At 37.8% G+C, this 21,093-nt stretch overlaps 1 protein-coding gene across 1 annotated transcript in view; it reads left to right on the top strand.

The window, feature by feature from the left end:
• Positions 1-21,093, top strand: part of SPEF1 (sperm flagellar 1) — a 516,028-nt gene that overhangs the window by 474,049 nt on the left and 20,886 nt on the right. Inside the window, exon 8 of the mRNA XM_044064457.1 lies at positions 3,613-3,712. Within this exon, the coding sequence (XP_043920392.1) occupies positions 3,613-3,712 (100 nt within the window). The remainder of the gene's footprint in view (positions 1-3,612; positions 3,713-21,093) is intronic.

Genomic DNA, 21,093 nt, shown 5'->3' with positions numbered 1-21,093 from the left:
CAATGTGCTTCCAAAATTTGGTTATTTATGGAAGATATACTGTTAATAACAGGTAATATATTAACAAAGGGTTAAATTATCTGATGAAAAGTAATGACGAATTTAAAGGTGAGAGTAAAGATATTAAATATTTTGTGGTTACTCTTTGGTGAAATTGTAAAGGAATAGCAGCAATACATTATAAAATATTTTAGACAATATTAATACAATAAGAAATAAATGGAAAATGTGTTTTCCTTTGGAATACATTTTGCTTTTTATCAAAATGGTTATTTTACCCAAACATTATACATTATATAGACAACTTCTTTAGTTCTTTCTAAAGAACACATTAAACAATTTAATTTGTTGGAACTTCTTCTGGTATTCCCAACAGTCCACTAATAGCTTTGGATTATATAAGAGAATGGAAGGATTGTGGAATAGGATTTCCTGACATAGAAACATATGGTATATCACCAGTTATTAAAACAATAGCTTTATGGCTAAATTACAGATATTCAGCCAGTTGGAAAAACTGCACAAAGTTATATAAAGAAAAAGTATCACTTTACAACATATACAAATTTTAAAGTGTATTATTATACTTCTCACGAATCTGTGTTTTTCAGTTATTTTATTTCTTGATTTTCTCTTGATGTTAAAGCTGTAAGTGATATAAAAACAAAAGAAAGATTCTAACATGTTTTTGACATTTTAGTTACACGGTTGACTTATTTTTTTTCCTTATGACCCTACCCATAAAATGATGTGAACTTAGGTACTGGCAGCAGATTACATACACCAACAAACCATTCTGAATAATCCAAAACACCATATATCTTTAAAGAAACATCTGCTTACTTGCATTATGGTTTCACTAATAGATCACCACTTGTATTAATTTTCAGTGTAGGGTACTCCAACTGTGAGACATAGCAGATAAAGTGTATTAATAGTATATACAAATCCTTTGTTGGTGAACTTAACTTGGAAAAATATCACAGTATACACTAATGCAGGCAGTGAGGCATTGTAAGTGCAGTCTTTCATGATATAATGTGAGAAGTTTTCAGCTTCTAAGAGCAGTGCTTATACAAACGTGGTTACAAGTATAACATGCATTTTTTATTAAACAATGTAAAATTTGATACAGTACATTGTGGAGTGATTATCCCCATCTCTGTTGGTTGGTTATTTGCATTTGCTGTGGAAAGTGAGACAATACAGTCTAAATAATAATATGAAGTAGCTGTTAAAAGAAATAATTATTTAAAAACACTACTAATCCATCAGATTCTACTTACAAAATAGCATATGAAAAATATTTAGAAATTTCTACATCAATACTATGAGATAAAGGCATGGTGTTTAATACTATTCTCTGTAGCACGTATACTAGAATGTATAGTCTAATTAAAAAAAAATGTAAGCTTAAAATATGGAGATTTGATCTTTTGGAATCAAATGTTAAGACAGACCAATGTGCTTAACTCCAACTATTTCATGGGTAAGTGTTACCTGAATATGGACAAGTGACTTATAGTTTGTGTCTTTCGGCTTTTCCCGGTTAGGGGTCACCACAGCGGAACTCCGGTCCGCTAATGATTGGCAGTAGAGTTTTACATGCTGGCTTGCCAGGCCTAACGCACAACCTTCAACAAAGGAACGCCCATTCACGCATGTTGCCACACAGAAGACGCTCTATCTGCGAATCGAACGGGCAACATCTAACTGTGAGGCGACAACGCTACCGCAGCACCACCACCGCAGTCTCGGACAAGTGACTTATAGTACAAAGCAATAAAAGCTGATTTAATTTCAGATATAATTAGAAAAGAATACATACTCATTCTTGATTTTCTAAACAATCTCAAAACACATGGTGAGATACACAGATCATATTTATCCAAAGTATATAAAATGATTAAGGACTATAAATGTATGAAATATATTTATGGGAATTTTGCTCTCTAAATAAGCTGCTCAGCTTTAATTACAATAGATGCAAATGATTTTAATGTTCTCAAAAAATACATCTTTATTTCAGAGAGTATTCTCTTAGAAATTTCTACATAGATCATTTATCACTCCATGTTAGAAAAGTATGTGTGAAAGAAAAGATATTGGTTGTTGGAGGTGTAAATCCTTAAAGCTAATATGCAGCACATGGTTTATGATTACAAAGTTTTACAACTTTTTTCAGGAAACCATCAGTGATCAGTTTTGATGTTTTTTAGTGCTATAATTCCTAGATGTGTATCCAAATCTCACTTCCCACTTCTCTGTAGCTTATTAAAATGACTTTAAGGAATTAGTAAAATCAAAATCCTCCTTCATGTATATAATTTATAAATGCTGTCAGTGTTGTGTATTAGAGAAATACATTGGGATTCTATTATCAAATGCTCAACTTCTTTGTCCTTTTTCTCCCTATTTACTGTCCCTGCTATGAATAAACAACAGTACAGAATTTAAAATATTTTAAATTGACTGTTTCTGTGCACTAGAACAGTTCCTTACTGTACTGTGGTAGGTTCATTTTCAAAAAACGTTTATCCTGCCCTGGAAAAGCTTGCTGCAGTCTCCAATTCATTGATGTCATCAAGGCCAATGAATACAGGTAGATTTCTGGCCAATTCCCTCCCCAAACTGACATCACCACGACCGCCCTAAAACCCACCCATGGTGTGATGTCACAGCTCCCTGGTCCTCCCCTACCCATACAAAAAGTAAAGGCTAGAACAAGGAAACAGTACACGAGTCAAGTCTCCTGCTGTAAGCTGTTAATCACAGCAGGTAACAGCTCACATTACCCTTAGCACTTTGACAGCTAGGGTAGTTAGGTGTGAAGGGGGATGGGAGATGAGTCAAAGTAGTACAAATCAGGCTTCATAAAAGACTGCATTTTTAGCCATTCTAAAAGGAAGCAGCAGTAAAAAGCACTTTGAAAGTCTGTTCTGTGGCATTTGCACTGTTTGTGTTTTAAGTAGTGATTAAACGGCATGAAATGTTACTTAAAACTGACTAAAAGACAGCAGTGTTTGCATGTAAAATCAATGCAGTGACAGGAGCTTTAGGAAGAAAGAGGCCTGCATGATTTAATTTTTACATACAGGCATTACATTGTGTGATACCTAGAGGCAGACTAAACAATCAGAATTACTTCAAGATGCCAGACCCCATGTGGTCAGACTCAAAAATTATGTATAAAAATATTTAAAGACCTGTAAATAGTCCCAGAGTGATGTTAAAATCCTGTACCAAACCATGATGAAATGAACATGTTTTTTTGAGTCAGTGGGTGTGGTTTTCCTTTAAAAGAAATATATACTTTTAAGAAGAAAAAAATAGTCATGGAATATAATTACTAGATACATTGAAATTATTAATAGAGAATAATCTATGTCGTATGATCAACTTATACTGTTTGACTGTTTAATGAATCTTAGTTATGTTTGCAGCAAGAACTGATGTAGTTCTTTGTTTTATTTTATTGTCACACAAATGTATTTTTGTTTTTTACTGTTTTAGTCTCCACTTTAGAAAGTTAAACAGATAGAACAGTATACAAATAACAAATTCTTAGTGTTGAAAGTTCAGTACAACTTTTTGTTCTTTTTCACTTTTCAGTCAAAATGAAGTACCTGTTGTACAAAAAACAGAATTTGAAGCTCGTAACAACACCATACAGGAGAAAGAATCTTTTCTTGTTTATCAAGAAACCATTCAGGTGAAGTGAAACTCATTTAACTAATGGTATGATGTAATATGTCATAGGTAAAAGCATTTATATAGCTTTGGAAGTGGCCATATTGTTTCCTTCCCTGTAAGGAACTTCTGACTGGTTACTGTTTTAATCAAATCTTATTGTCTGCTTCTACTTTCTGATTTTATTCTGCTTGACTTTTTACTTTCAGTAAGGCATAGGTCTCAGATCACATGAATGAAATGGAATATGTGAATTTTTTGAGCTCTGTCTGCTGCAGAAGTAATAAAACACCATTTAAAGAATTGATCTGATTTTAGTTTTCATTCTATCCTCAATTGTTGGGTTCAGATCTGATCGTCAGATCCAACTCGGCCATTACTAAAGCTCGTGGTAACCAAGAAGCTCTTGAGCATGGCTTCTACCCATAATGCACTGGCCCTAAGCTACCTCAGATCTCATTTGACACTTTCCATGAAAGATGTGGTTGACCTGTCTCTCAAGCTTTAATAGATAAATGATTATTATTTTCTTCTAAACTCAAATGTTTCCAAATACTTTCTGATATTTTCTAATATTTCACTTCTTACTTGTCCCTTACCCTTTTATGAAAGCGTAATTCTTCTGCTACTATAGTTGGTATTTTTTCCTTATCTATCGTACAGTATTGTACTTCTATAATTACTACAGCCAGTAATTTTTTTCTTCCCTTTCTACACTTTAGTGTAGTCTTTTATTACCATTGTTGGTAGTTATTTTCTTCTATCTTCTTTCTTTTTATAAAACAAAACAAAAAAGTCCCTGTTCTTACTTAACTTTGCTTGTTTATAGTGACTTTTGGTTGTTAGTTTAATGTTAGAAAAAGGCCCCGCTTGATTTAAAAAGTGCATTAAATGTGGGCACAAGCTTCTGATGTCTAATACCCACGCTATGTGTGTTTACTGCCTTTGGCCATTACATTTACAGGAGGACTGTTCAGTCTGTTATGGCTTCAATCCCACAGCCTTAGTTGAGAGAAAAAAATAAACTTATATTGAAAGGTTTGCTGTCATCTGCCTTTGGAGAGGCAATATCTGTTGCTCCATTCCCCAAAAGTAAAAAGCTGAAGCCTTCATCACCAAAGTCATCCACCTCATCCACCCTGGTTTCGGAGCCATCTAAGAAAAGGCCCAAGCTGGATCCAATAAGATCCAAAAGTTCCTCACCCTCAGATCCAAGAAAGAAAAATGTGATAGATCTGAATACCATGGATCCACTGAAAAAGCCTTCAGAATTGACTGCCTACAGTCCTATAACTCTTCCCAGGACAAGATACTCCCCATCCGTTTACCTGGTTCCTTCAAGGGTGCCCTCGCCATTTTTGGAATGTCACTGGTCCAGGTCCCCCTTTCTTGTTTTGACTGGTTCTTCCAGAAGTTTGACAGAGGAAGATGTGGAAGGAATGATGCAGAAGATCCTGTCGGCACAGAGTCAGACGGGTGTCTTATTGACTCTTACCCCTTCAGGTCAGGAGATCCGTCTTTTGACTACTCTCCCACTTCAAGTTCCTCCTTTGTTTCCTACTGTTGCTTCAGAGTCCCTGGATCCAAGCTTTCCAGATCCGTCTGGCTGATATCCGAAGATACTCTCATCTTTGGATCTGAAGCTTACTCTGAGTGCTTAGGCTCTGACCTCTTCAGATCTGGATGACTCTCAGAGCCAAAGTTTCCCTGTCAGGTCTGAGGCATTGAAGTCAACTCTGAAGTTGTCAGAGCTGTCTCTGCACCTTGGAGTCTCGGCACTGAATAGCTCAGCTCTGGCTTCCTCCTCGGGGAGATTGCTTTTAGACTGAGGTAGGACAGCAGCCCAGAAGCTTGCCTTTTCAGCACCAGGGTCTTCTCTCTCTTTTCGGGGTGATCAGCCTCTGAGGTTGTGAAGAGGGTGTTTTCTGCTCTGGCAGAATGGAAGATTCTATCTAAGCCTCATGGATCTTCAACCTTCTTCCTTGATGTCTCCGTGCATGGAGCCTCATCATTCCTTATCACAGGGACAGCCAGTCTGAGCCCCTAGCTTCCCAGCATTGTGTTACGATTTCTCCTGATAACATCCTGAAACATTCCACTGGGGAGGTCCCTAGGTAATGCAAGAGGAAGAACTTGGGCTCTCCACAAGAGTCAGTCATGGATGATACAGACTTCAATAAAGGTGAAGGGTCCCCACTATCACCTCCTGAAGATGTCTCATTTGGATGCATCCTTGAAATCCTGAAGCAGAGAGGTGGATAGACGCCCAGCAACCCTTCATCTGAGGAGTTGGTATTCCTGGAGGCTTTCAGTACTGGCCCATCTGCCTCCTTAGTTACTCTGCCCACTGATGAGCTTATAGATCTCATCTGTCAGTGGGTGTGGAAGAAACCTAACACAGTTGAACCCATGCCAAGGAGACTGGACAAGATTCTGGCACCACCTTTGGGGAGAAAGCTTTGCACTAAAGGGGTGCCCATTGATGCCATGGTCATGGCACCAGCCACCAAAAAGGAACTTGTCAAAAAAAGTTCCACTGTTCATCCCCTAACAGGGAGTCTAGGGCGATAGACAGGTTTGGAAGGCTTGTCTATTCTTCAGCAGTCTTCACCATCAGGTCACTTTATTTAGTACATTTTATAAGGTTGCAGAGGGATTTGATTAAGTAACTGTCAGATACCTTCTCAGGATCCATTACTGCAGAGCCCCAATCAACTGTGACTTCTCAGTTGGCTACACTATAATCTATTTCCAATTCATCAATGAGGCTTATTTCACATGCAGCCAAAGGCGCCTCATGGGCAGCGATTTCAGGCATTTCCATCAGGAGACATGCCTGGATGTGATTATGTGATTTTGTGGAGCCCTTCAGTTCTTCTTTCATCAATGCTCCTTTTGATGGCTTACCTTTATTTGGCCCCAAAGCAAAGGACACATTATCCAGGTGTGAGAAGGATGTAAAGACCCTCTCTGCATTGGGCGTACATTTTTTGACCCCCTCAAAGATCCTTTTCTAGGAGTCAACATTGTGGTTCAGGAAGTCCTAAGGTCCTTTTCAGGACATGCATGAAGAAGGTTCCCCTAGGGGCAGAAGGGGATCTATAATGGTCGATGCCCACCCCCCGCACAGCAGAGGAGGCCAGCAAAAGCAGCGGTCCAGAGATTCTTTCTCTAACAGACCTACCAGCATGCCTGAAAGAAGACCCAGCTGTCCACCTCTGGAGGCAATCTGGGGTTTAATTATCCCTGCACCAAAGAGCTTGGCTAGACATAACAAAAGATATTTGGGTGCAGAAGATTATGTCCAGAGGTAATGTAATACCCTTTTCCCTTCCACCTCCAAGTCCAAGAAAAATTCCCAATGTTCCAGCCAAAGGGAAAAAGCAGAAATTCAAATACAAAAGCTGCTGGAAAAAAGAGTTATCCAGGGGGTCCTACCAAACCAGAGAAAATCCAGACCTTGCTCAGGATTCTTTTTAGTGCCAAGAATACAGGGGACAGGAGACCAATCTTGGATCTCAGCAACTTGAACAAGTCCACTCAACATACTACATTTCTGATGGTCACGGTTCAGTCCATTCTCCCTTTTCTGGGCAAGGATGACTGGATGTGCTCGATAGACCTTCGGGATGCATACTATCACATAAAGATGAACAAATTATCCAGGAGGTATCTACACCTCCGGCTGGGAACCAGTCACTACAAGTTCAGAGCTCTGCCTTTGGTCTTACCACAGCTCCCAGGGTGTTCACCAAATGCATGGCAATAGCAGTCGCTCATTTTGAAACTTCAAGGATTCCAGGTCTTTCATTATTTAGATGACTGGCTGATTACCCTACCAACCAGGCATCAGTTGATAAGGTCAAGAGATCAGGTTCTTCATACTTGTTCTCATCTGGGAATAACCATAAACTAAAACAAGTCTCAACTACAGCCAACTCAAAAGTTTGAAATTTATATAAGCAACTTTCAACACAAAGTCAACGATAGCTTCACTTCCTCCCTCAAGAGTACAAACTATCAGCTCACAGATCAGAAAAATAATCTGCAGAACCAAAATTGCAGCTTGTTTGGTCCTTCAGGCTCTAGGATCAATGTCAGTAGCAATAACGTTAGTACATTTGGCCAGATTTTTAGATGAGGATTCTCCAGTGGATGATAGCAACACAATGGTTGATACTTTACCAATCCATGTCAATTCAGGCATGCAGGAAAGATCTCAGGTGATGGATTCAATCACACCACATTCTTTAAGACCGTCTGTTCATTCCCCCTTAGCCCGCGGCTATACTGACCATGGATGCTTCCCAGTTGGGGGAGGCACTTTCTAGGGAAAACAGTACAAGGCACTTTTTCCCTTGAAGAAACCAACTTGCATTCAATGTCCTAAAGATGAGAGCAGCGCTCTTAGTATTGCATGCCTTCCAGGATGCTCTCCCTCCAGGGACGATTGCAATTCAAATGGAAAATATGTCAGTAATTTGGTACATCAACAAACAAAGAGGGACCAGATCATAGCCCTTGTGTTGAAAAGCACTCAGCTTGTTGCAGTGGGTGATCTCATCCAGCCACTTTCCCATAGCGATGCACATTCCAGGTAAATCCAATGTGATAGCAGACAAACAGAGAAGGTACATTCTTCTACCTCACAAGTGGTCTGTCAACAAGAAAGTGACGGAAATGATTTTTTGTTGATGGGGCCAGCTTTGCTGTGATCTTTTTCCTTCTCCCCTAAACAAGAAATCCAGCAGCTATTTTGCCCTAATCCTCCTACAAGGGGAATCACCAAGGGATGCTCTACTTCACAAATGGCCCCTGGTCTACTTTATGCTTACCCACCAATCCCATTAATTCCAAACTTTCTGCAGAAAACTGCCAAGTTGAAGAGCAAAGTCATCCTCATTGCACCTTACTGGCCTCAACAAGTTTGCTTTCCCTTCCTTTGGCCTCACTTTCTTCACCAACCTTGGATTCTAGATCTGATTCCAGACATCCTGTTTCACCCAATGGGCATGATCCATCTGGACAGTCTGGTTTCTCCAATTCCATTAGTAACCAGACAACCGATGCTGTCTTCCCCTGTCTGACATATACTTTTATCTTCCCATAAACCTTCAACACGTAAACTGTATACAAGTAAATGGAAAAGATTTATTTTCTGGGCACAACAAAATCACGTTGACCCATTCTCAGCCCTGATATACAACATACTTGAGTTTTTAGCTTTACTTTTTAAAGAAGGATCTAGTTTCTCAGCTATTAATGTTCAATTAGTAGCAATATCAAATTTCCACATTGGGTTTGAAGATTATTTAGCAGCCTCTCATAAATTGTGCAGAACTTTCTTGTGAGGCATTCTTCTTTTGAGACCCCCGTTTAAAGATCCTACTCGCCAGTGAGATCTTAATCTGGTACTGCAGGTGCTAATTCATTCCCCATTTAAACCAGCAGCTAAATGTGAGCTTAAATATCTTACTTAGAAAACTGTTTTTCTAGTAGCTATTACCTTTGCTAGATGAATTTCAGAGATTCAAGCCTTGTCTTCAAAACCTCCATACTTGATCTTTCACAAGGATAGAGTGACACTCCAAACAAATGCCTCCTTCCTTCCCAATGTGGTATCAGAATCTAATATCAATCAGTCCAGTAATTTGCCTGTATTCTTACTTAATTTTACAAACAAGGCCAAAAGCATGTTACATTTATCAAATGCTCACAGATAATTACATTTCTGCCTGCACAGAACAAAAGAGATTAGAAAAACAGACCAAATGTTTGTTTCCTTTTCAGAATTTAAATTGTGTAATCCACTTGCAAAAGTAACTTTAGCCATATGGCTAACTTATTTTACTTAATTTGTATATAACAAATTGGGTATTACCTTGCCGAACTGATGCAAGGTCTTTCAGCTAGATCCATGGCAAGTTCTTTAGTTTTTCTCTCCAGAGCTTCCATGAATAATATACGTGCAGCAGCAACTTGGGCTACCCCCCATACCTTTGTTACTCATTACAAATTGGATCTAGTCTCCAGGGGTAGAGCATCATTTGATTCAGCTGTGCACAGGAATGTCCTTCCTTAGAGTCCAGCCAGGATTATAGGTAGCTGGAGACTCTGTACCAACAGTTGGAGGATAGGATGAAAACTGACAACATCAGATAAAAAAAAGTTATGTACTCAGCATAACATTCCATCTGTGTTGTCCATTTTCATTCTTCATCAACTTCCTGCCCACCAGCGCCCATCCCTTCTGTTTGCAAACTTCTGGAAGAATGACTTCTTAGAGGGATGTCACTGTCCTTTATACTGAGCTTCAGATATAGTTTCCTCCTTTATGGAACACACATAAGTTTAAATTTTCTGTAGTTATGCATGTTAAACATTTCCTTTTTGGTAAATTCAGCAAACAACGTTTGAGGTAGCTTAGGGCTGGTGTATTATGGGTAAGGGACAAGCTCGAGAGCTTCTTGGTTACCACGAGCTTTAGTAATGGCCAAGTCAGATCCAAGAATAGGATTCAAACCCAACAGTTGAGGAAGAATGAAAATAAACAATACAGATGGAACATTATGGTGAGTACATAACTTCTTTTGTGGCTGTTTTTTGATGTTTTGTTGCATTCAGTTTTTCAGAAACTTAAACATATGATCCTCATCATATGAAGTTTGAGGTTCTGTAAACTCAATGATGTGATATAAATCCACATATTTACCTGCATATCTATATTTATATCTGTATCTATGTATCTGTATCTATCTATATAACTATATCTATCTATCTATCTATATATATATATATATATATATATATATATATATAATGTGTGTGTGTGTGTGTGTGTGTGTGTGTGTGTGTGTATATATATATATATATATATATATATATATATCTATATGAATCACGTTTTCCCCACTGTAGTGCAATCCCGGAGTTGGTATATTTAGTTGTGGGGGGTTGACATACTGAGATGTGTTTCTTCATTGCATACTTTCCCTGGTTAAAAATTTGGTAGTGTGATTCATTCGGTGAATTAACAGATGTGAAGTTGTTCAATCTCGCCGTTCATTCTTCACTGATGGGTTCGGAGCAGATCCTTCAGCTCCGACACGGCCGTTAGCAAGCTCAGCTACAGTGTAGTCATTTACTTCACTTTTGTGTTTTGAATACAATTCTTCACATTCTACAGCTACCGCCATAATCTTTTTCCTGTACCCTCTTCTTTTTCACCTTTCTTTAACAAGACTGACACATTTTCCTAGTTTATGCAGCTGATCATGGTAGTTAAATTTTGTTTTCCCTTTTAATATTTAATGTATATATTACTGTCTGCATAAAAGCATACATTTGCATTCTATTCAGATCATGTGTTCCCTTTTCTAAATACCTATCATAATCCAAACAATTCATTATATTTCACACATCATGTAAATTCAGCTTTCTATTTCCTCATACCACTCTGATCTATTCAGACGTCTCCTTTTTTACTAGAATTAATTTTTCATTAATCTGACCCTGGTATAACATATCTTCTGTCATTAAATCTATTTTCGAAAAAGCTACATGAATCGCATTTAATGTAACTTCTTCATATGCCTCACCAGTCAACATTTGAAACATATAATTACTATAGTCATTTTTATCCATGACTACAATCCCATTACCCTTGTCAGGTTTCATAAAGCGAATATTTTTATCTGTGATGAGCTCATTTAATAAAACCATTTCATCTTCACTTAAATTATTATTATTATTATTATTATTTTCACCATTTAAACCATGCTTTTTACTTTTCTTAAAAAAATCCCTTATTTCTAATTCACAGGCTTTTTCAAATAAGGCCACAGTATTATTAATAGGGGGGTTGAACTTACTTGGTTTAAATAATTCCCCATCATTTTGTTCATTATTTCCAGTTACCCACATCTTAATATTCATCTTCCGAGTTAACAATTTTAAGTCAATAAGAACATCAGTAATTGTACCTCTTCTGCTTGGTACAAAGGTAAAACCTTTTGAAAGTAGTTCAGCATGCTTAATAATTAATTCTCTGCTTGAATAATTATATACTTTAAAATCCCCATGTTTGTTAAAAATAATTACAGGTTCATTCTCAAAAATATTATTTCTCTGTATAACCTCTAAAATATCAGACATATCTAACAAACCTTCCCTAAAATTAGGGTCTATAATTTCATTAATAACAAACAAATCATCTGTATTATTCAGACTTGGCCCTTCAGTACAATAACACTTTCTATTAGTCTCAAAGTCATTCATAGATATGTTGCAGTATTCCACACACTGTCCGCTAATAACATTAGTGGTTTCAGTCATATCAGTCACACATGTTGGATAAATACTTACCTGCAACAACGAATCAATCATTTCTTCCTCGCCATCGACTACAGGGTCCTTCTGCTGCTGATCCTGAAATAGAAAACTATCATCCATTGTATCTTCATGACAAAAAGTTCCCCCCTCCTTCTACATTTAGCAAAGGGCCATCACCACAGGTTACCCCACAAAGTGGACCTACTTACACAGAACAATGGATCCCTAATACACCCAAACCTGTCAGCGCCACAGCTGACACTGTGGGTGATAAGATTCAAATCCTCTTCAGACACCTTTTCACAGAGGATATGCTCAGAGTTTTGCAGGAGGCTAGAAAACCCAATGCCAGAAAATCTTATGTTTCTTTTTATTTAAATGCATATAAGACTATGTATATGCACATTGCCAGACAACTACCCAATTTACACTAATGAGTATGAAATATCAGCAGTATGTTAGTCTGCTGTTTTGATCCACTGTGCTTAATCTATGGATACCTTTAGGTCATTTATTAGTTTTTTACTTTGTTAGTTCCTCTGTTATCCATAGAGTTTTCTTTTTGTCAGCTGCAGATTGGACCCACTGTTATATAAATACTAGCATCATATTTACACTCCAGGTTGTTCGACCAACCTTAGTCATGACTAAATACTGGATAGGCACACAATTGCCATGGTATACATTTCTTGCGTATGTTTACAATGTAATTTATGTTTTATTTCTCTTGCGTATCATACAGCATGGGAATAATGAGGTACATAATATTGCCCATTTGGCATAGGGGCATAATTTTTACATAGTTATGTTATCCCATAATTATTTTGTATGTAGAATATGCTAAACAAGCATGATGGGTTAAAGCAATAATAGTTGCTATTTTGACTCCGTTCTTTAATTTTATTTATTAGTTCTAAGAACTGGTAGTACATGGATGTGCTCATGCACTTCTATTGTCATTTTTATGTCACAGGTATGTCAGTGCATCAGTTTAAAGGAAGTATGAACTCCTTTTCATTGATCAGTGATGCATCAGGTTTTGTGTGCATTGCACAGTGCTTCATTGGGGCCATAGATTTGAAACATTTATGCTTTCAATAGTATATAATATATATTTTTGATTAGACTGTTAGGCACATACTAACCAGTATTCAGGGCCCATTATAAGCAGTCTTATGCTTAATCAGTCAACTCTAAATATTTATTATTCATACTGAATGTATTAGAGAGCTGACTGAGTTCCGTTTAGAATTGATATACATGTTAAATATTATTTTATTTATGTATATTTTGGACATGTCAGTTTGCTGATTTGGTTTAATGGGGCCAACCTATGGATGTTTGTTGGTTACTCATTAGTTTCTACAGCTATTTTACTATTCATAGTGTTTTCTCTTGTTAGCTGTAGAGTGGATTTACTGCCATAAAATATCAACATTACAGTTACACTTAAGTTGCTTGACCAGTTGTTATTATGAATGAAGTATTTGATAGGCATATAGCTGCTATGGTACATATTTTTTACCTAGGTTCATGAAGTTATTTTTCATTCTTTTTTAATTTTTGTGCTTTTTATACAACATTGGAAGGATGTGGTATATAGTATTGCTCATTTAGCACAGGGGCATAATTTTTAAATATTAACGTTATATTTATTTTAACTTTCATATTGAATATTTTAAAAGAGCATTATGGGTTGAAGCAATGGTAGATCTCAGTAATTGTACAGACTGTATTAAAGAGCTCATTAAGCTCTGTCTGGAAATGATGTATATGGTAAACATGTTATTTATCATTTAATATGAACTGTCTTGCATTTGGACAGATAGCAGTAGAAATATGGTCCGTATGTTGGATGTAATCATGGACATTATTTCCTGTTTTTTGGATTGACGTTGGATTCTTATAATGTATATGAAGTATGAATCATGCAGTGTATATATCATTTTATTTAAGTTTGGAATTGAATCAACTTTACTGTTGGTTATTGGATATAAACTCATGTGCCAAGTGATTTTATTTTTATATTAGATCTTTATAGTGTGTATCCACTAGGGGCTTTGAAACAATGTAGCATGTTTAGTCAGGATGTGATGTGTTAGTCTGAAGCAATTTGATTGGTTGCTTTAGACTTTTTAAATGTTTTGCAATCAGCTTATTTTATGGTCTGATGAAGCTATTTAGTGAAAGCGCTTACCGTATCCAATTAAACGTGGGTTTTTTTTATATTTTATGACAGTGGTGATTCATTTTTTTGCCAAGTTTGTGGACTGTACTCACATTTTTATTTGTTGTGACTTGCGTTTATTCCGGGAACTGTCTCACATTTATCCTCTCCGGCACGGTGCTTTTGGTCTGTGTTGTTATACTTATATATGTATATGTTTATCTATTAATTAGTAAGAGACACACCCTGGCTGTGGTGAGTGTGTTTGTTTTTTTGGTTTTCTGCATATATGTATATCTACCAGATTTACCATTTGTACCTACACAGCAAATGTGTGTGTGTGTGTGTGTGTGTGTGTGTGTGTGTGTGTGTGTGTGTGTGTGTGTGTGTGTGTATATATATATATATATATATATATATATATATATACAATCTGTATAGATCTATGTCAGATGATCGAGTTTTCAAAAACTTGAAATTCATACAGACAAGACCATATGATCAAGTTTCCAGAAACTCAAACATCAACTCCCCCACACAAAAATCAACGTTTTTATGTTTATGCATGGGAGCAAGACTCCCCTGCAAACTATATGTATATCAACTCCAAGATTGCACTACAGTGAAGAAAAGGGTAAATTTCCAGATCCTCACTGTACCACACTCTCCATTCAAAAGCTTTCATTTTTCAAAAACTTGATCATATGGAATCAACCATATGAATTTCAAGTTTCTAAAAACCTCGTTCACCTAATAGGGATCCATATACATATATACATGTAGATATATACTGATATACATATATATATATATATATATATATATATATATATATATATATATATCATGTGTGTGTGTGTGGGTGTGTGCGCGTGCACGTGGGTAGAGGGAGAGGGCAGTTCGTTTGGCCTCACTGCTCATTTGTTTAACCTAGAAAAACTATGACTTGATTTTACTGAACACTGGATATGGAAACGTGCAGTTTTTTTAATTTTTGTTATGGTGAGTTGTACGTAGAGAAGCTCAAGTGCATCATATTTCCTGACCCACCTTGAACTATGATGTAAATAGAGACACCTCCAGCCTTTGTCCCTTTCTTTGCAGTAGCTGGTCTAAATGTGTGAAAGGCATTATAGCCCTGCTCTACTGTTGTACTGTCTGTGGCTTTGAACCATGTCTCAGTTAACTACACAGGCATCTATATTCTTCAGAGTGAGGTAGCTTGCATGGAGTGGAAAGACAATATCTTCCATTAGTTTTGTGGCATCAGCCTTGGAGAACGTAGAATGTTGCTCAATGCTGGGCTTATATCTGCCTGGGACAAATAGTTGGGGAGTTCCATCATGTCTCTCTTTATACAGTTCAGGAAGGTACAGTTGAGGTAATTTATGTCCATATGCACTATGACTAAAGTATAGTGGTGCTTTTGGTTCAGTGACTTGAACGTATTCATGATCTGATGGATCCTGGCTCTCACAGGCAACTGTCCAGAACCCTCTACTTGTTCGGTGGGACATTGGTGTGTCTCACAATGGAGTTTTCTATGACCAAAATATTGGATTATTGGATTGTGAGGTTGTCTGGCTAATGGGCTTAGTCACTGTGATACTGAGATGTGGCTGATTGTGTCATGGAGTGTGTTGCAACGATAACGTGTTTTGGAGTTTGCTCAAGATACTTATTGTAATTTCTGTATCTCAGAATCCTTTGAGATTTAGGTAGTGAACTTTTAACAGACTCTGCAATTTTATTTGTATTCAGCAGAGGCCAGGAGAGAAAAGCTCCACAAATAAGAATAGAAAATGCATATACAGTAGATTGTCGATTATCTGAACGTCAGTGTCATTGCGTCTGCACATGCATCATGCATCTTTTTCTACCACGCGTAATTTAATATCATTGCTGGAAGGGAATTGTATGTAATGTCACATCATTCGGAAGTTTGTAATTTAACATCATTGCTGCTGCATTGCTGGAAGTGAATTGTAATGTAATAACATTACCTGTCATAGAATCAGGTAGGTGTGTTTAGCTCATTGCTTCATGAACAGTGTGTTCATTGCTGTACCTGATTGCTTTGTTGCTGTGGAAGGGAGGAATGTTTCAACTTCTCTGCTTATTTAGCTGATGGTGTACCTGATTGTTTCAGTTGCTAGAAATCGTTAAATTCTTGGGATTGCATTTAGAGCTCAATTGCTGGAAGGGCTGCATGTATAGAGAGATGCTGGGAGGGGGTGTGTGTATAGAGAGATGCTGGAAGGGGATAATTGGTGATTTTGTGTGTGTGTGTGTGTGTGTGTGTGTGTGTGTGTGTGTGTGTGTGTGTGTGTGTGTGTTGGGGATAACTGGTGATTAGTATTACTGCTGAGGCTCAAACCCTGTACCTTGGGTAGAAGAGCCTGAATTATATATCCCTACCACCACTGAGAAACTGATTTTATAAAGTTGGTAGAGACCCTATTGTAAGAAACAGTGCATTGGGAGAGTGTGCATTGGGAAAAAAGGGAAATGCATGGCACAGTAACACAAAACCTTTTTATTCTAGCAACTTTCCAAGATAATGCAAGTAATATTTAAAATGTGTCCCTGGGTTTGAGCTTTTGCCCCCCCCCCCCCATAAATTGTGACTTTTTACAGATTTCTTGTGCTACAAAGTTGAGAGGTGTGATTGAGTGTCAACTGCATTTTACAAGAAAGTGAGTGTCAAGTGCATTTTATGAGGAGCTGAGAGCTTCAGGGGAAAGGAAGTTTAGTGCTGCTTATGCCAAGTCTGTTTACAATGTATAACTGTTGTTTAGCAAATTATATCACTATTGTGCTAAAGTATTTAAAAGCATTGTTAGTAGCACAACAGGTAGCAAATTTGCTTTTGACGCAGAAGGCTGTGGGTTCTACTCCCACATTGCGTAGATGGATTGATGATATCATACCGTGTTGTACTTTAAAGGGGGTGGATGCTGCAGTCTTCAGTTACAGATTTCTCTAATGTGGGATTATTCAGATGACTTTTACTTCTGTAGAGATTGTGCATTGACTAATACTGTATTGGTGGATTGTAATGACAGAGGTTTGAGTAGCCTTTTGCTGATGAAATGTTCTCAGTTGGGCAGTTTGTTTCTTTCTTGGTTCATACATTTGGTTTCTTTGCTTACTAGAAAAAATATTTGAAACTACAAATTTAAAACATGCTCTAACAAATGGTACTGTATTATACCAGGAATATAATGTAATACAATCAGGAAGGTGTATTCATGTATGTATGGTCCTAAAAAAAGTGCAAGGGGCCTACAATTTGAAAAACAGCCCAAGATATACTTTATCCGCCATTGGCCAGATGCATTTTCTTTGAATGTGAGTTTCAACACTATTTCAAGGAAAGTGAGGTTTCAAGGACAAAGAAGTTTTAATGCTAAGTCTGTTTTCATTGTGAGACTGAATTGCTTTGTTTAGCAAATGTCTATTGGTGTTTGTGCTATAAAATTTGAAATAAGTTGTTGTTTGTCTTTCGGCTTTTTCCCGGTAAGGGGTCACCACAGCGGAACTCCAGTCCGCTAATGATTGGCAGTAGATTTTTTTTATGAAATGCCGAGGTGCCAGCTCGATGCCCAACCTTCAACGAAGGCATGCCCATTTATGCATGCATGTCTTTTGAATGCTACCCAACCGCGGGGAGGACATGCAGACTCCGCACAGAAGGCACTCCCAAGCCAAGCCGAGAATCGAACAGGAGAACCTCTTGCTGTGAGGTAACAATGCTCTTAAATCTAAATACAGTAGGTTCATAGATTAATACAGTACTAGGTTAACTGCCATTTTGGGCCTAGCCAATTACTTCTTGTAAGGATCAAGCCCTGCACTTTGTGTCTGGAAGGTAAACAACTTAACCATTATATTGTACAGTTATTTTTTAAAAGGCAAATTGTGTACTGAATGAGTGGCAGACGCATGCTTTGATGATGAGTCTTCTACAGGATGTGATTGATTGGTGGAGCAGAGGAGCTGGGGCTGCCTACATGGGCATTTAATACTGTATTCAGTTCTGTTATTTTTGTTACAGGTATATTTTTATGTGTGAATATGTCATTTGCAAGAAAAAGGAATCACAATGTTTTACCTATTAAAACAAAAATACAAATTATCAATAGACTAGAAAAAGGTGAAACTGGATCATCTCATGCAAAGATTTTCAATGTTGGGAAGGTTACAATGTCTGATATCAAAAGTAAAAAAAAGATATAATTTTGAAGTTTGCATTGAATCTGGGCAGTGAACATGGGTCAAAAAGAAGAAAAACCATGAAAAACCTGAAAGACAAAAAAATTAGAAGAGGCTACTTATTGCAAATGGGAACCTATCTCTTGAGTTAAAGAAATAGCTTGATGGTCTGTCCAATTTTAGGGCTGGCACTGGCTGGTTAAAGAACTTTAAATCTTGTCACGACATATGAGAATTAGAGGTTCAAGGGAAATCTTTATCTGGTGATGCACCTGCTGCTGAAAATTTTAAAGAAACATTCTTGGCCCTTTTGGAAAAAGAAGGCTGTTCACTTGATGACGTGTATGAAGCTGATGAAACTGGTTTATACTGGAATTCATTGCTTCGTAAATCACTTACATCTAGTCGAGAAACAGCGGCCCCTGGTTTTAAAGTTAACAAAGAGCAAGTAACAGTAATGGTAACTGCAAATGCTACTGGAAGCCATCTTTTACCTCCACTAATGATTGGCAAAGCCAAAAAGCCCCGATGTTTCAAAATTTGACATGTCTCCCACTGTGCTACAGAGCACAGTAGAGTGGTTGTATGAATTGTGAAATATTTCTTTATTAGTATACAGATGAGTTCATCCCAAATGTAAAGAAGCTCAGACAGAAAAAAAAGAAAACTGGAAAAGTACTTCTGCTGGATAATGCACCATCACATCCAGGAGTGGAGAAGTTAAATGCAGTTGATTGGATCCTGTCTGTTAAAGGAAGATCGATCTAGGGCTTCGAATAAGCATCCTCTTTGGTCCTTTTGAATTTCTTTAAAGTTTTTTTTCAAATTTTTAGTTTCTAGTATTTAGGCCCTGCATTTGAGCAGTTTTCTGCTTGTTGCAGCACCATGCACTGCCATGCAATTGTGCGCCAAAGCCGGACAGTTAAATTCAACAATTTTTCCCTTACATACTACTATAGCACACTAGTGTAACCCTCATCCTCAGTGCTTTCCCGGTCAAAGAAATACTGCTAGTGAACTGTAACCTATTAATCACCAACAAAAAATAAATAAATAAAACCACACGCAGAAATATATAATCACTGAGCTCCTCAGTGAACAATTCTGAAAAGTCACCCCTAGTGACAACAGTCTTCAACCTAGCATCATGGACAGTTGGACTACCCTTGTTTCTCATGCTAACCTTGTTGACTTAGGTCTCTTGAGGCAGGGTAGCAATTACCTTGTACACCAACAACCCTCTACTAATAACTCACTCTAGTACAGAATGCAAGAGATGTATCTGTACCAAAAATCTTGAATCCATGCTCTCTTGCACTCAAAACAGTAACATGGAAGAAGTTGTCAACTCACCCACCACTACATATGCACATAGTAGCATTACTCATACACATAGTACTCATCAATCACAAAAATCTACATATGCAGAGGTTTTCTCGAAAAGCTTACCTAAACACCAGATACCTCCAAAACACAAGACTGCTACAATTTACACAGTCCCCACAGCAATCACTACACATAGCAACACCAGTGTCTCACCCACCAAACCCATAAGGCTAAACACTCAAAAAGTGCATTTTCTTGTCATTGGAGACTCAATAGTGAGACACACAGATGTCCCACTCATCAGACTGGACAAGGAGAAAGTCACAGTCAACTGCCTGTCAAGTGCCAGGATTCATCAGCTCACGCATGCACTCAGATCTCTCAGCAACAAGTATCATTATGACTGTGTCATATTTCATGTTGGTGTGAATAACCTGAGACATACCTCACTGGACTATATGAAGCTGAGCTCTCTGAGTACGTGTCTCAAGCAAGTATGTCCCTAGCCTTGAGCAGCATACTACCCTCACCTAGAACGATGCCACTGCATAAGCAAAAAATGATTGATTTCAATAATTGGCTTAGTTTGGTGTCATTCAAAGGGGATCCAGTTCCTGTCAGCCTGGGAACCTATTGCTGACAAACCTCGCTGCTTTGCCAGAGACAGTTGCACCTGGCACCTCTAGGCTTTTGGCTGCTGGCAAAGGCTCTTGCCTCCCCCATAGTGCCTTTTTTAGGCAAGGTCTCAAGAACAGCATTACTGATGTGAAGTTGGCCAGCCAGAACAAAATTAGGGTCATGTTGCTAAATGCTAGGAGTTTAAACCAACATTGCACTCCCTGGAGGCACGTCTGTCACTAGAAGATGTAGATGTCTGTGCAGTTACAGAAACCTGGTTCAAGGTCTCAGAGAGTACCCTGGCTTTGCAAGGCTACAATGCCTTCCACACCTTTAGACCACAAAATTAACATGTGAAAACCAAAGGAGGTGGTGTTTCTATCTATATGAGAGATAAATTCACCTCCCGTCTAGTTAGACTAGGCAACTTCATGGAGTTACTCCAAGTCCAAGTTATGGTGGCTAAGAACCCCATTGAAGTCATAGCCAATTATACATCCCCCTCCATGGGTCATGACACTTATGAAGTCTATTTGTCCAAACTGGAGACAATCCATATTTTACCGAACACTGGCTACCTATGCTAGCCCCAACTCGCTAGCGCAAAAGCTCCTTGATTTTGTTAATTCAAATGCCCTGAAACAAATTGTTCATACCCTGACAAGAGGAACAAACATTCTAGATCTGGTCCTCAATAACATGTCAAATAGATGCATTGCCACAACTGTCAGACAGTCATTAGTTAA

Source organism: Protopterus annectens, chromosome 2.part2 (assembly GCF_019279795.1).
Source record: "Protopterus annectens isolate FY-2018-M chromosome 2.part2, PAN1.0, whole genome shotgun sequence".
In the NCBI taxonomy this organism is placed as follows: Eukaryota; Metazoa; Chordata; order Ceratodontiformes; family Protopteridae; genus Protopterus; species Protopterus annectens.
The sequence above is the reverse complement of the archived record's forward strand: the minus strand, read 5'-3'. Positions and strand labels throughout refer to the sequence as shown.